The following is a 15,543-nucleotide window of genomic DNA, read 5'->3' as shown; positions in this document are numbered from 1 at the left end:
CCCAGCAATAGCACTGCTAGGAATTTACCCAAGGGATAAAGGAGTGCTGATGCATAGGGGCACTTGGACCCCAATGTTTATAGCAGCACTTTCAACAATAGCCAAATTATGGAAAGAGCCTAAATGTCCATCAACTGATAAATGGATAAAGAAATTGTGGTTTATATACACAATGGAATACTACGTGGCAATGAGAAAGAATGAAATATGGCCTTTTGTAGCAACGTGGATGGAACTGGAGAATGTTACGCTAAGTGAGATAAGTCATACAGAGAAAGACAGATACCATGTTTTCACTCTTATGTGGATCATGAGAAATTTAACAGAAGACCATGAGGGAGGGGAAGGAAAAAAAAAAAACAAAAGGTTATAGAGAGAGGGAGCCAAAACATAAGAGACTCTTAAAAACTGAGGGTTGATGGGGGGTGGGAGGGAGGGGAGGGTGTGTGATGGGCATTGAGGAGGGCACCTGTTGGTATGAGCACTGGGTGTTGTATGGAAACCAACTTGACAATAAATTTCATATTAAAAAATAATAAAATAAATGTATACACACACACACACACATATATATATATATATATGTATATATATATATATATATATATGTATGTATACATATATAAAAATAAATACAATGAGATACCACTTCACATCGCAGAGCCTGCTTGGGATTCTCTGTCTCCTTCTCTCTGCCCCTCCCCCACTAACACTTCTGTTCTGTCTCTCTCAAAAATAAACAAACATTTAAAAAAATTGCATAGGCCAGTGGACAGCCATGAAATCCCAGTCAAGGGAGGAGAGGAGCCGCCTGCATGGGGCTGGAGGCAAGGTGGTCTGCAGCAAGAGAGAAAGGAGGAGTAACAGGTGGAAGCGGTCTGGGCTCGGGAGGAGGCTGAGAAAAAGCAAGTGGGGATGGCGGGTAGAGGTAGGGACACCAAGGGCCTTGATCACCCAGTTATGAGGGAAGGGCATGCCTAAGAAGGTAGACGGATGTCCTGACATGGGCGCTCACTAGCTGGGGAGAGATGCTAGGACAGGCAGGGAGTGGAAGCAAGTCTGGAGGGCTCGGGACCTGAGGGTCAAAGCATGGTCACAGAGAGAGTGCACCATCTTTCAGTTCACTGCTCAAGGCTGACAGCCTTGGGAGGGCAGACGTGGCTCAGACATGGGTCAGGACTGAGTGTCCCTAGCATCAAGATGTACCTGGCATACTCCAGGCTCCGAGCACATGTTACTGCATCAACGAATGAGTGAATGACAAAACAGAAAACAAGGCTGTGGCTTCAAAGGAAGAAGGGGAGTCAGAGAGAAGCATGTGCAGAGTGAGGGAGACTGGGGCTCCTAAGAGGACACCTCCACCCCGGGAGAGAAGGAAGGGGAAGCGAAGAAGGGGAGACAGGCACAGACAGGCCCTGTTCCTGCAAGGGAGGAATTGTGAGCTGGAGGGGACCTGGGATGCCTACAATGACATCTAATCAAGCTCACAGGGCAGGAGAGGTTCAGGGGGCATAGCATGTGGTGGAGGTAGGGAGGATAGGGAGCGGAGAGGGGGCACGTGCATGGCAGAGGCCCAGGAGGGCAGGGAGCGTTGAGAGGCCGGCACAGCCTGGCCATCTGTGACTAGTCAGTGAGCTCGGGGAGGGCAGCAGTCACTGGCTAAGCCCACACCTACTCACCTGGGAGTAGACAGTGGCATGGACCCAGGCAAGACGGCGACTCAGGTGGTCCAGCTTTTCTGAGAAAACCTTCTGACTCTTGGTCAACTCTGCAAGGATGTCCTTTCTCTGCCACCCAAGGGGAAAGACAATCAGGCCATGGCACCATACCCACACCCACCCTGCTTGCTCCAGGCAGCCTGGTAGGAACCCCACTGGTGGCTGGAGCAGGCAAAAGGTTGGGCAGACTCAGCTCTACTCTTCAAAACCCTCTTCTGCCTAGGACCCACTGGCAAGCCCGAGCAGGCCTCAGAGCAGGGTCTTGGTTGTTTGTGCAGAGCGTGGAAATGAGACACAGCTGGGGTTCCATGAGCCCCTGGCCATGTCCCCTAGCTGGGCTGGGACCATGGCCCCGGTAGCTGCTCTCACTTGGCTGCAAAGGCAAGCCTGGGCTCTGCAGACAGCGGGGAAAGGGCCCTGCTGGGGAAGTCCAGCCTGGGCACAGGACGCCCTACTCCCCAGGCCAGGAGAGCTACAGCAGAGGGGCTGCAGGGAAGTGTGAGAGTCAGGTCCTGCTTCCTGCTGACTCTGCAAGTGGCCGAGGAAGCACTCAGGGTCGAATTCATAATTGATGAGGAGAGTGGGTGTGCGTCAGCACTTAGCGGGCAGGGGGCAGGGGCACCTTGGCGCGGGCTGCAGCTTGTGATGGGGCTCAAGCCCTGCCCTGCCCTAATGCCAGCCCTGCTCTCACTGATGTGGCATAGTCAGGTGGGTGGGGACAGGAAAACTACCGGTGTAGCCCCCAGAAGCAGGGGCAGGACAGTCCCTCTGTGGCCTGCCCTGGGAAGCCTGAGCTGGCAAGCCTCCTCTCTGCAACAGCCCTCCCTCTCGAAAACCCCCCTGCCCATCTAGGTCTTACCCGCTTGGGGCACCGCCGGAGCTTGTCCTCTGTGTCCCTCAGAGCCACTGCATACTCATTGACATCATCAGACACACCCACCATCTAGAGCATCGGACACCACAGGTCCAGCGTGACTCCTCAGGCATGTCACTCAGGTTTCTCCAGACCCAGCCTGGCTCCCAGCCCTGCCAAGCTCCCAACCTTCGGCCCCAGACAACCCCCTCCCACAAAACCAGGTCAGGCCCACACATCACTGGCAGCAATCAGTCTTGCTGTGGCACACATTCACATGCAGTCATGAGTAGATATCCGCCCCTCCCCCCCAACACACACACACAAGCATCTGAACGTGTGGGACCACAGGACATGCTCATCGGCCACCAGTGGGAGACCTTGCCCAGCTGCTGGTGAACGCTGAGATTATACATCATGACGGCGCCATCCAGGACTTCCAGCAGGGAGTTCTCCGTGAGGGGCTGCTCAGGCTCCTCCGGGGGCCGCCCCAGCAGCAGGCCCTCATTCCAGTGACTGCCCTCAACTACGGAGTGGGGGAAGGGGAGGGTCAGGGCCGTAGGCCATTCCCGCTCTCTCCCAAGCTTGTGGTGCCAGGACGGGCCTCACAGTAGGAGAAGGGACCCTTTCTCCCTGCCTGGGCCCAAGGAGGGACTTGCAGGGGAGAACATGGGGGCAGGGGTAGGGCAAGGGCCTGCAGCTCCAGGACTATTTCTGTAGCATCGATTTCCTGCCCTTAGAGTGCACTTCCCATGCCCTTGAGATATTGCCAGGCCGCAGGACCGGGAAGGAATGGGGGTGTAGCTTGGCTTTGCCCAGGGTGGGGAACTATGGATGTGCTTGGCCCTGCCTGGCACCTACTGTCCTCACGAGTCCTCTGTTCTGCGCTCAGCGTGCGGACCTTCACTTTCTCCGAGGTGGTCAGAGGCCGCCGTGGGGTCATCAGGCTCACAGCCGCTGTGCTGAGGAAGCGGTTAGCTCGGCCCAGGGTTGGAGAACTGAGCCAGCTGGGCCGGGGCAGGGGCAGTACGCCCCCCATGGCCAGAGCCTGCATGGGGCGCTGTGTAGGAGAGAGGAGGCCAGACGCCACTCAGCTCCCCAGGACCGGGGCCCATGTAGGACTCCCTTGATTTGTGGGGTTGGGAAATGGCAGGAAGGTTCGCGCCTCCACCTACAGCAAGGAAACCTGCCTGGTGAGAAGCTCCTTGCTGCCTGGAGAAGGAGGTGACCCCGTGTGACACCCCTGCCCTTATGATAGAGGGACAGCCCAATACCAAGCCCCCTGCCTGCCCCTACCGCGGCACCTGGGCCGCAGCTGGGGCTGGTTCCTCGTCCTCGTCCAGGTCATCCATGGTGGCTGCCTGGAGCTCCAATGGGTCGATCAGGATGTTGGCCTTGGAGGCAAGGTCATCTGCAGGGAATGGCAGGAGAGTTCTCAGGCCAGTGGGGGGCTCAGGGGTCACACGGAACTGCCCACGATGGCGAGAGAGCACCACTGGCTGAGCGGGGGGCTTTGCAGGGCCCCACATTTACCACTGCACCTTTGCCTATGCACTCCACTTATTCCACGCCAGCCTTCACTGCGCCCCAAAGCTTTTGTCTCAGGGACCTTAACAGCAGGAGGTGTTCCCCATCACACTCCCGTCAGTCCCTCTGTTTCCAGTGACTGCATGCTCTCCAGGGTCCCCTACTTCTCTCCCCAGCACTTTCTAACCTACAAACACAAGATCCAGGGCTGTCTAGGCCACCGCTTGTCTCACTTTGCACACAGGCCTCACCGTAGGCTCATCCCCTCAGCTGTCAGTGAGAGGTGGAACAGCAACACCTCTGCCTCCAGCCCAGGCTGTGGTCCTCAAACATGGCGGACTTGCCACCTCAGCCTCCTCCTACAGCCCCCTTCCTGACGGTGCCCCATCCCCACAGCCTCGGGCAGGAAGCCTGGGGTCATCTTTGACACCTCCCCTTCACTCCTGCCCTCCCTCTATCTCCTCTCTTGGCCCATGTACTGACTCCATTATCACATGCAGATCCCTGACCTCACTTCCCTGCCTCAGGACCTTCCAAAGTTGCCCCCATCCCTGGAATGAGCCCACACCTACTTCGTGGCCCACAAGGCCCTCAGACTCTACCCGTGCGACTCCTTGGCCATATTTCCCACCACTCCCCGCCTGGTAGTTTCCTCACCAGCACCCCAGCAGCCTTCCGTCTCCAGGCCCTACCAGGCTGTTGTGAGCATCCCTGCCTTTGCGTGCGCTGTGCCTGTAGTGCCCTGTGCCGTGGCCACGTGTGCTCGTCCTTGAAAGCCACTCAGGCAGCACTTGTGCCCGCTCGCCTCTCACCCCTGTGACCTCACCAAGATCCCGTGGTCACTCCACATATGCTCCCTAGTTCCTTATAGGACCCCTAGGCTTCCCGTGGGGCAGGTGCTCAAGGGAAGGGAGCTCAAGGGAAGGGATGGCTGGACCCAAGACCTGAGGCAGACGGCATCTCCCTGGAGGAGCAGGTCGAGATACTCGGGCGCCCTCTGGCGGGCAGAGGGCAACCCTGCACCCAGTGCAGAGCTGGCTGAGGACTGTACGCCCCACACTCGCCCGGTCCGGCCCTGCCCACTGCCCACAAGCCTACACGTACCTTTGAGGGTCTTCCGAAGGTGTGAGAGGAGGCCTCCCAGGCGCTGCAGGTCAAAGTAGTCCACCTTGCCATTATAGAAGACCTGAGGCGGTATGTAGGCCTCTGCAAGGAGGGGTTGGGAGGCCGGGCCAGCAGTGAGCCAGATAGGAAGACAAACTGAGAAGCCACCCCTCTACGCTGCTTAGCCCAGAGGAGACCCCTGGCCTTGGCCACCTACCTGCCCTGCTCAGGCACACAGCATGGCTTCCCCCCCACCCCACCCCCGACCATTTGGGGTCAGTGTCAGTGACTGCACGAGTTGGGATGAAGGGAGCACTCTGCAGTCACATTCAGAGAGGGCCCTGACCCAGCCCTATGGACATCCCCAATCCAGGGCAGGCACGGCTCCCACTGGCCCTGAGGACCCTGTCCCACACAAACACAGCCCCCAACACCTCAGGGCCTGTCCCTGGTGTCCCCTACAAAGGACTGCAGAGGGTTGGACGGACTGGGACCGAGAAGAGGCGGCCATAGTGGGCAGGAACTTGTGGGGACAGAGTGAATGTGGGTTTGGCACTCCTACAGAGTGGAGTTCCTGCTGCCCTGTGGAAAAGCCACCCATCAGGAGAGTACTCAACTTGTTAGGAAGCCTGAGACAGCTCCACCCCCACCCTGCCGCCAGCTCCGCACTCTACACTATCACCGGGACAGCCCTGCCCAGCCTCTCTGATGAGGCCTGGCCCCACTCACCCTCACTGAAGGAGGCACGAGGGTTCGAAGCCTTGTATTCATCCCAATAGTAGCGCAGGGCAGATATCAGCCGGTGCAAGAAGCAGACCATGTACTCAGGGGGACACAGCATGGGCATATTCTGCAGGGCACAGGACATGCATTTGTGCCAGCCTAGAGCCTGCTCACTCCTCATCCAAGGCCTGCCCCAGGACCCTGGGGTGAGCACAGAGGGCGGGGCAGCAGAGGAAGAGCAAGATTGGCAGGGATGCAGCAGGCTGAGAGGTGCCGGAAGCCTGGGGTGCAGACTCTGCAACACAGCCAAGTGTCCATGGTGGGCTGGCCGAGTGGACACTTACCCCCCGGCCACTGGCATTCTCCTGTAGAAACTTTCGGAACTTGGTCAGGAAGATGTACCTAGAAGCCTCCCCCTTTGAGGGAAGGAAAAATGAGGCTGTGAGGAGCTGGCCCTGGAGTGGACTGGCTCGGTGCTGTGCCTTAGCCTGGGCCCTGCTATGGGAACCCGAGCCAGTCCCTGCCCTCTGGGTCTCAGGGCCCCAGTACCAGCACCCATCCCTATCAGGGACCCACGCGGGGATCTGGGAGTCACTTACCCCATTATCATCTTTATTGTTCAGCAGCAGCTTCAGGATCTGGACCTGTAGTTCTTCCACCACTGGAGGTGGGGTAGGGAACACAACACTGAGCTTTCCTCAGGCAGAGCCTTGCTCTCAGGCTCCCAGGGATGGGAAGGGGCGGCAGGTTTGGATCAGGGCTCCACTCTCAGGGTTCCACAAGCTGAATCTAGACATGGTCACTACCAAGAGCCCCCAATACGCACACGCACACAAATCGTCCTCCCCCTACTCAGTGCCCTGGGAAGGGGGCTAACCTTCGATGCGCTTCTTGAGCCTTTGGCAGCCACGTTCGTAGGCACGCCTCCGTCTGTGCTCCTCAGTGGTCTCATCCTTTACATCCTTACTGTCTTTGCCCTGGGCAGGAGCAGGGAATGGAAGACAGCAGAGCTCACTCAGGACTTAACCAGGCCTGCTTCAGACAGGAAACCCCTACTCCCACGCCAGAGACCAGGCTGGGGAAGGGGCCTCACATGCTCAAGGCCAGGCGGCTCAGATACCCTGGGTCAGCCCTCCCTGTGACCCTGCCTGCCCATCTCAGTCGGCCCACCTCCCTGCTGGAGCGGTGGGGCCACCAGGTAGTGGGAATGAGCTCCTGTAGGCCAGCCTCCTCCACTCGCAGAGGGCTCTTGATGTAAAAGAAGACAACAGACCGGAGCACATCGAAGCTGGTGGTTGTCAAGGCAGAGTTCCACTCACCAAGGGGTGTGTGTACCCTACACCCTCACGAGTTCTCCCTGGGAAGCTCTTCCAAACTCACCTGTCTCCCCATATGCCCACCATATTCTCCTACCCTTAGAGGTACCATTGCTACTATAAGCCAGTCTCCCTCAACCATGAGCCCTGAAAAATAGCTGTGGCCATCAAGTCCACTAAGCCTGATTCCCAGCAAATGTACTAAAAAGGCTTGTCACAGGAACACATGAGGGGGGTGGGGGGAACAGGCTGAGAGAGGGCCTGGCGGCCTCTCTGTCTCCCAGCTGTTTCTAACTCTCGGAGGCTGAAGACCCCACACAAAGACAGCTACCAGCACAGGCTTCCCCACCAGCACCCTCCCTCCTGCAGCACAGTCCTCAACTGTGTTGGGAAGCAGGAAGAGCCAAGTCCCAAAAGAAGATCTCATGGGAACCCCTGTCGTGGGACTCAGATAAAAGTTCAGTGCTGCTTTGGCTACAGCAGTCAGGCCCTGGTGGCGTCTCCACACCTCCACGTAGCCCAAGAGTCGGCAGCCGTCTGGAAATCCCTGCTCAGGCTGGCCAGCTGGCCGGGGTCCTTTGCTTTACCCTCTCTGCTCTGTAGAGAGAGTGCTGGGAAGGCTGGGTCCTGCAACAAGGACTCACATACTGCACGGCTCTGGTCCTCTGAGCCTCCCTAGGGACCCCTGGCCAGAGGCACACTGCCCTCCCTGGCCCCTAATGACCCCAGAGGACACCACATGTCTGGCCTGTCTGGCAGCAAGGAAAGGATACAGGACATTGCTAAGCAGAAACTTGCGGGACTTCTCATGCCTCAGGATGGCGATGGTGAGCCGCAGGTAGTGGATCTGTGGGGATGGGGTGCTCAGAGAAGGCGGCTAGGGCCCAGGGGGCCCAGGGGCAGGGGCAGGAGCTCCCACCTGTAGGCTCAGGTCTGGGACGATGGGTGAGAACCGGTAAAGCCGCAGCAGGGACATCATCAATTGCTTGAGGCAATCCTGTACCTCGTAGTCCTGGGGGAGAGATGCCAGGCTGCACACCTAGCTGGCAGAGGGCAGGTGCCAGGACAGCCGTCTGTGGGTCCTTTCCCAAACCCTCCCTGTACCTCCCCTATCTCGGTGGAGCCTGACATCCTGGCCTGAGGCCTGAAGTCCGAAGCCTCACCTCCATGAAGAGCCACAGGAGGTCGAGGATCTGACGCACCATGGACTGGGCCTGTGCAGGGGTGCCTGCCTCCACGACGCCCCGCAGGAAGCTCATGAGCACGGCCTCTACCAGGTATACCTTGCGCTGCACCAAGGGCAGGCACTGGTGAGGTGGTGGCCTTCTGCCCCTGCCCTGGCATGGGGCCAAGGCCACAGGTATAGTCTTGGGTTCCCTCAAGCAACCCCAAGACACAGATGAGCCCTTCCAGGGTCTGAGACACAAGAAGGGCCGCCGCCCCAGGGCTCCTCTGGCATTTCACACATGCAGTTCCCTTAGCCAGTGATGTCATTACCCCTCAATCTTTTCTCTAGGACATCCCCTGATATCCTCAGCTGGAAGCATCTCCTCCTTCCCTGGGTGACATCCTTGAGGTCTAAGGGCTCTGGTCACATGGGACCCCTGCCAGGTGACGGTGCTGAGCCTCATGCGCCTCGGCTTCCCAGCCCCTAGCACCGGCACTTGTGCCACAGCCCACTTCTTCCCCTCCCAAACATCCCCTCACCAGGAGCGGTGCAAAGCGATGGAAGATGTGGGCCAGCGTGAGGAGGACGGTGGGCTGGCCCTGCAACTGCCACTCGGAGCTGTCCTTCTCCACCAGCCGGCCTTCCTATGTGGGGAAGAAAGGACAGTGGGGGTCAAAGGGCTGCAGAAGGCCCTCAGCTCACCCGGCCCAGTCCCTGGCTCACCACAGGGTCCAGCTCCACGCTGAGCACTGCCCGGAAGCAGCCCAGCAACTTCTGTGCCCGCACCAGGTCAGCACGGGGTGGGTCCTGCAGGGGCCGGTAACCTGCCACTGGGTAGGTGGCACAGAGTTAAGCCAGCAATACCTGGTCTGTGGCTCAGATGCACCCATCCCTCTCCACTGAGATCCCCAAGGAGGGGCCTAGGCTCCAGGGCAGGGCTGTGGAGTCACAAGGCCTAGTCTGCGGCACAGCTCTCTCTGTCTCTGTGGGGTGCAACTTCTGCCGCTTCACATTCTTATCTGTTCCACACAGTACAGTACCCACCTAATAAGGTTGCCATAGGAATTGTGCCTCCCGGCACCCACCTAAGCTGTACTCGCCCCTCTCCCCTCGGCAACCATGGCCCACCACCAGCCCATAGAACTCCCAGGGCAGGGAGCCCCTCGTCCCTGCTTCCTCAAGAGCTTCCAGGCAGTCCACAGACTTCTTCCCAAAAGGATATCGCAAGGGACGGCTGCCAAAGTTGAAGGCCACAGACTCCTTAAAGGAAAGGCTGATGGCTGGGAAGTAGGCCATGCCCAGGCCCCTGGACAAGTTCTCAAAAGCGGTGCCCAGTGACACGCCATTCCTGGAGCAGAAGGGAAGGCCTGTGAGCCCGTGCTAAGAAGGATGTAGCCGAAACAGGCCAGTAAGCAAGGCTCTGTTGCGGCTGTCCACCCTCAGGCTATTAAAGTCGGCCTGGCCCCCTTAAAGGGACTGGGAAGCTGAGGGCAGCTCAGGGAGGTCCCAGAGGCCAGGCCTGTGGGAAGAGGCAGGAGACTCACAGGCAGAAGGACAGAGTGCCATCGTCCAGGTCGATCAGGCAGCTCACGATGTCTCCCGCTGCCCATGCCTGCCAGGGGAGGAGGCCTTACAGACATACAGAAGCCCAGCAGCTTGCCCGCTCTGCCCCCTGGCTGTGTCTCCACTACCCCTCAGGGTAGGTGGCCATAAGTACAGAGCACCTGAGTCTCTGCCCTCTCCCTTTGCCCTACAGTCTCTTGTGGCTATTTGGTGGCTCCCACCCAAGCTGTGAGGATGAACATGGGGCAAGCGGGTTCCAGGGGTCTTGGCCCTCACCTTGCCATAATTCGTTGTGGTCACATTCCACTTGCGTACCCGGTTGCCATCATAAGCATAGGAATTGTGTGTATCTCCAACCCCCTCCTAGGGAAGAAGGGTCTGTGAGGTCCAGAGCCCACCAGCCGTCAACCTTGCACCCACAGAGTTCTAGAGAAAAGGGTTGATGCTCTGAGGGAAGGAGTGATTTCCAGGCCTGGGTTGCTGTTGTCCTAGGGCAGGGTGGGACGCATTCCTCCTCCAGAGGGCAGTCGGGTTACAGTTCCAAGCAGACCTCATGTGGTCTGGTGGGTTGCCGGAGCCCTGATGAGGCCTGCAGCAGCATGTCTCCCTAGGAGGGGGCCTCTCTCACACGTACCTCCTGATTAAAGCGGCAGTTGATAGTGCACCAGCCAATCTGCATGAGTCCCTGAGAGGAGATGAGCACCTCGTAGACCCATTTCCCTGGAATAAACCAAGTCAGGCCTAGCAGATAAAAAAAGACTGCCTCCTGCCTCAGACCTGGGCCCACAGATCCCCTCCCAACAACCTGGGCCACAGCATGGTGGCCAGAGCATGGTCTCACCTTTATACACACACGTGGTTGAGCGGATAGTACCAAAGTTGCTGTGTCCAATCACCTGGGTGAAGAGTAGAGATGGTGAGCCTCCTCTCGGGCACACAGAGTGCCTCCCCAAAGAGGAATGGCCCCATCCTCAACGCGGGTTGTATTGGTGGTGCCTGCCTGTTCTAGCCAATACCGCACTGAGCCTGAACAGGGTGGGAGGGGTGGCAGCATGAGAGGAGGGGTTCATGGCTGTGATGGGAACAGCTTGGGGCTGGAGTTGCACCGAGTAGGTTTTAGGGTTGTATCAGGAGGGTTTGGGGGCTGAGGACTCAATGAGCACATCAGGAGGGGTTTGTGGCTGCAGCCCCATAAAAAAGGATAGAGAGACCAAGGCCACATCAGGAGCAGCTTGGGGCTGTCAGGAGGGGCTTGGACCTGGGGCCTCGCCTTGCCCTCACTCACCCCTAGGAGGTCATCATCCACCAGAAGAAGCCCCTCGAAGCCACCTGTGTGGTCCAGGACCACAGTGGATGGGCCAAGCCGCCCTTCAACCTGTCCTGAAAGGGAAAGGTAGGTGTGGGGTCAGGCAGGGCACAGGGTCTGACAGAATGCATAGAGGATACTGTGTTCCCCAAGGCAGCCCCCAGGGCCTCCAGGGCCCAGCCTGGCTCCCCCAATCCCATTCCAGAAGCTGCCACATACCTTGGCTCTCCTCATCCTCATTGTCTACATGTAACAGCTGGTCCAGATGCTCTGGCAGGTTCTGGAAGTTCAGGGGTTTCCTGGGGAGAGCAAGAGGCTGCGAGGGGCCCAAAAGTCCTTGAAACCAGTCAGATGACACTAAACCCCTCTCCTACTCCCTTTCCTCTGAGCTTCGGACAGTGGCTGCCTAGATTCCAGAAAAAGGCTTGTGCCTAGTCCTATATTCTTGAATGCGGGGGGGGAGGGGGGGGTGGTCAGAAGGCTGGACTACCCACTAAACTAAAAAGTACCAGTCCAATGTGGTGTACCTCAGGACTTTAAAAAAAAAAAAAAAAAAGTGCTCACTTCGGCAGCACATATACTAAAATTGGAACGATACAGAGAAGATTAGCATGGCCCCTGCGCAAGGATGACACGCAAATTCGTGAAGTGTTCCATAAAAAAAAAAAAAAAAAAAAGAGCCCTTCCTCAACCCTAATTCCCTCATCTGTAAAAAGGGAACATAGCTGTATGTCAGAGATGCTATGAAGATTCCAAGGCATAATGTGTGCTCCCTGCATGGCCCATAACCTACCCACCCTTAAAGAAGGATCTGTTGCTTTGCCTGGGAGAGGAAGGCTGGGAGAAGTACCAATCCCCAAGGCAGCCTATACCAATGACAGCTAGGCCAGCCCTTGATCCCAGGCCTGTGGTCCCAGCCAGGGAAGTTTGTGTTGAATGAGACATGTCCTGGGAGGATGAAGGGCTGAGCCCTCTGAGTTGCTAGCTGGCTCTGTCCTGTACCCACCTGTATAGGAAACTAGAGCACCTGGCCTGCCTATCTGCCATCAGCCCCAGCCAGAGGGGCTGGGGAAATCTGAGTGGCCCCCTTATATACCCAGCACACATGCTCAGAGGAGAAAGGCCTCTGTCTGATGCTGGCCAGCCCTGTCCTGAGTACAGCTGCTAAGAATAGCAGGGAATGGGGTGGCAGTAACTAGCAGGGCTCGAGTAGAATAGAGACCAGTGCCCATCTGGACTCAGCCCACAGACTGCTGGCACCTCTCTGCCACCTCTGATCCCAGCACTTTCTCCATTCAATGGTCTAGAGGGTAGGCTCTGGAAGGGACATAGATGGGCCAAAGCACCAACTCTCTGGCAAAGTAGCTTCACCTGGCTCAGGAACCACATGTTCCCCAGTTGTGAGCTACTACTCAGCTGCCAGAGGTAGAGAGGCGTGAATCCTCTTCCCCATTCCTACTAACCCCCAAGCCAAGGTCAAGTGGCAGCCATGCAATGGGGTGCCCCACCAGTAGCTTGGAAAGTTCCAGTCAACCTCCTCTCTAAACACCCCAACAGGCCCAAGGATAAAGCCTTCTGTCATGGCAGTGCTTACCGGCCCCCACTTGGGAGGCCTGCTCTAGTTCTTTGCCTGCTCTCAAGAGCAGCTGGGGGCAGCTCAGCCTCAGCGAGTGCCTGCAGCACTGTCCTTTGGCCAACCCAGCACTTGCCTGCCCTTTTTGGATCGCCTATGTCCCAGCCCAGGGCTCTGCATCCACACAAGCACTGACTGATGGCCCTGCCACCTGCTCTCCCTCCTGGCAGCCACAGAAGCAGTGGCAGCAGGACCATTTCTGATATCACATGAGGTAGGGATCAGATGGCCTTGGAAACAGGCCAGGAATGGGGCTGGAGTGGAGGTGGGCAGTAGCTCTCCATAAGTAGGAATCCTATGGCCACCACAGACATTTAAATGGAAGACGCAACAGCACTGCCCTTTGTGGCTGCCCAGAGAGCAGAGATTGTGGAAGGCAGGAGAGCCCAGCTGGTAGGAGGGCTGAGAGATAGGGACACCCATGCCTCACTGCAGGAAGGCAGAATCCACGTGACCCTCTGAAGAAGTAATGTAGCAAGAGTCTTAAAAGTGACTGCAGTTCAAATGCTCCAGCCCATGATTCCAACCCTGGGCATCCTCACAGCGGCACTGTTTACAAAAGCAAAAGCTCCTCTAAACCAGGGCAGTGCTAAAGGCTACAACAGACCCCTGGCCCTAAAAGATGCCCACCAAGATTAATTTGTAATACAGAAAATAAACACTCAGGAGATAATGTTTAATGACAAAGATAGAATCTAAACTTCTATACACTTTTCGAGGTGTGGGATCGATCCACTATCTCGATGGCAATAATGGTTTAACAGGTTATCTGGATAAAAACTTACTGAATTTTACCCTTCAAATACATGTAGTTCATTATATGTCAATTATTTCTCAATAAAACTTTAAAAAGAACTGAAGGTGACAGAAAACTTTAAAAAAAGTCTATACAGCATAATCCAAACTATACACATCACAAGGTAAGAAAAACAGAAAAATTATGCTCAAATGGTCAAGTTAGAACAAGACACACAGACGTTTTCTCTTCTTCTAAGTTTCTGCTCAAGTGCACTTGTAACTTTTTTAGGAACAATAATGTACTCAACTTTCAAGGAAAAGGGGCTTGGTAGGGTCTGCACTTTATAGGTTCAGGTGGCAGCTACAGAGGACTGGGGTGGGACAGATGTGCAGGCAGGTGCATGTGGGGACCAGATGCTGATTGTGGAGTAGGAGTGAGGTGCTCTCCTGAGGACTGAATGTGTACCACTTCCCTAACCTCCACAACACCCTCAGAAAGAAAGTACTAACACGGCCAGAGGAGATGAAGATGCAGAGTCCAGAAGGCAGACTCTCTGGCCAGAGGTCTCACAGCCAGGAGCGGTAGAGGGAGAACAGAACCCAAGCCAGCCTACCCAGAGGCTCTGGGCTGGTCCTTTGGAGTCAGGGGCTACCCACATGGCCATACCTGCTGGTGGCTGCGGTGGGCGCATGCTCAGGAGAGGAAAAGATGCGGTGCAGGTAGTCATTCAGTAGTTTCTCCTGCACAATACCTGTGCCACAGGGCAGAAGAAGAGAAGGGTCACACAGTCAGTGTAAGCTCCTAGACTGGGCTGGCTCTACAGGCTCCTGGTCCTAGGCTAGCCACAGGGGTCACAAGAGCAGTCATGTTGGGTGCACTGCTCCATCGCGGCTGATGGAGAAGAGCTGGCTCACAGGTACAAGGGGTGCAGCAAGGCTTGGAGCTCACCAGACCTGGGACTTTACCGCTTTTGTCTTTTCCTTCTCCTTCCCTCAACACAAGGAGCCTCCTCTCAGACACGTCAGCCCTTACCTGTGACCCTGGATTTCTCAGCATCTGATGTCAGCCGATAGCTCTTGCGGGAGAAAGACATGCTGGACCCCTTAGATGCCATCCTTCATTTCTTCTGGGCAGCCAGCGGTCCTGGGGGCTGAGCCGGAGGCAGAGCCTATCTATTTGAGGCCAACCAAGGGCCCCCATACCCACCTCAGTTCTGGGGCAGCAAGAAAGCTTGGGAGCAGGTGAGGCCAGGTACATGCACACTCACACACAAACCAACCCGGGGCAAGAAACCAGGGGTTCCCAGCTTCCTACACAGGGCTCCACCATGTTCCAGTGCTCAGCACAGGGCCCAACGGAGAGCAGTTGCCAGATATAGGTTTGTTAAACCAAACTAAATGTCTCAACCCCAGGAAAATCAGACCAAACTGTCCAAAGTGAGGTGGCCTAGAGACAGAGACCCTGTATCCTTCTCAGTTGTAAGCCACACTAGGTCTAGCTCATTCCCAGTAGAGAGAACCCTACACCACATTCCCCAAGTGTGGTCCATCATCCAAGGGCTTGGGGCCATCTCCACCTACAAGTCCTACTGATACCTAAGGCCAGGATCTTCCCTTCTCTTTTCCAAAGGCCTGCTAGTTGTCTTGCTCCCACTCACACACACAGCCTCTCATCCATCATCTCAGCTCCATCAGAGCACCACCCAGCTATCATTGCAGACCCTGCTGGTCTTCCCAGTGCTGTCCATCCCTTACATGTCATGGTGTTGCTGCAGCTGCAGATGCACTAAGTCGCTGGTAACTGCCTCACTGATCTACAGCTGTGCTGTCCCCAATACAGTAGCCATTAGCCATATGTGACTATTTAAATTTGAATTAAAACATAAAAATTAAG

At 56.4% G+C, this 15,543-nt stretch overlaps 1 protein-coding gene and 1 non-coding gene across 9 annotated transcripts in view; one reads left to right on the top strand and one right to left on the bottom strand.

The window, feature by feature from the left end:
• RNF123 (ring finger protein 123) overlaps window positions 1–15,543 on the bottom strand; it is a 29,901-nt gene that overhangs the window by 13,190 nt on the left and 1,168 nt on the right. For 5 of the 8 annotated variants that reach the window (XM_042929377.1, XM_042929376.1, XM_042929380.1 and 2 more), the window contains exons 2-26: window positions 14,683–14,800; window positions 14,317–14,401; window positions 11,498–11,577; window positions 11,258–11,352; window positions 10,814–10,868; window positions 10,607–10,692; window positions 10,249–10,335; window positions 9,954–10,021; window positions 9,632–9,757; window positions 9,133–9,247; window positions 8,949–9,053; window positions 8,405–8,530; window positions 8,161–8,253; window positions 8,015–8,088; window positions 7,096–7,213; window positions 6,803–6,902; window positions 6,525–6,586; window positions 6,270–6,341; window positions 5,932–6,052; window positions 5,203–5,304; window positions 3,876–3,982; window positions 3,433–3,631; window positions 2,952–3,097; window positions 2,578–2,661; window positions 1,680–1,787 (exon numbers count right to left, since the gene is read on the bottom strand). In XM_042929377.1, the coding sequence (XP_042785311.1) occupies window positions 1,680–1,787; window positions 2,578–2,661; window positions 2,952–3,097; window positions 3,433–3,631; window positions 3,876–3,982; window positions 5,203–5,304; window positions 5,932–6,052; window positions 6,270–6,341; window positions 6,525–6,586; window positions 6,803–6,902; window positions 7,096–7,213; window positions 8,015–8,088; window positions 8,161–8,253; window positions 8,405–8,530; window positions 8,949–9,053; window positions 9,133–9,247; window positions 9,632–9,757; window positions 9,954–10,021; window positions 10,249–10,335; window positions 10,607–10,692; window positions 10,814–10,868; window positions 11,258–11,352; window positions 11,498–11,577; window positions 14,317–14,401; window positions 14,683–14,764 (2,496 nt within the window). In that variant the 5' untranslated portion in view covers window positions 14,765–14,800. Of the gene's footprint in view, window positions 1–1,679; window positions 1,788–2,577; window positions 2,662–2,951; window positions 3,098–3,432; window positions 3,632–3,867; window positions 3,983–5,202; window positions 5,305–5,931; window positions 6,053–6,269; window positions 6,342–6,524; window positions 6,587–6,802; window positions 6,903–7,095; window positions 7,214–8,014; window positions 8,089–8,160; window positions 8,254–8,404; window positions 8,531–8,948; window positions 9,054–9,132; window positions 9,248–9,631; window positions 9,758–9,953; window positions 10,022–10,248; window positions 10,336–10,606; window positions 10,693–10,813; window positions 10,869–11,257; window positions 11,353–11,497; window positions 11,578–14,316; window positions 14,402–14,682; window positions 14,801–15,543 lie in introns of all 8 variants that reach the window. The other 3 variants (XM_042929379.1, XM_042929382.1, XM_042929383.1) reach the window with 3 other exon arrangements.
• Window positions 11,835–11,941, top strand: LOC122214617. Its single transcript, XR_006199998.1, has one exon. It is a non-coding gene; the product is annotated as a U6 spliceosomal RNA (small nuclear RNA).

Source organism: Panthera leo, chromosome A2 (genome assembly GCF_018350215.1).
Source record: "Panthera leo isolate Ple1 chromosome A2, P.leo_Ple1_pat1.1, whole genome shotgun sequence".
In the NCBI taxonomy this organism is placed as follows: Eukaryota; Metazoa; Chordata; class Mammalia; order Carnivora; family Felidae; genus Panthera; species Panthera leo.
The sequence above is the reverse complement of the archived record's forward strand: the minus strand, read 5'-3'. Positions and strand labels throughout refer to the sequence as shown.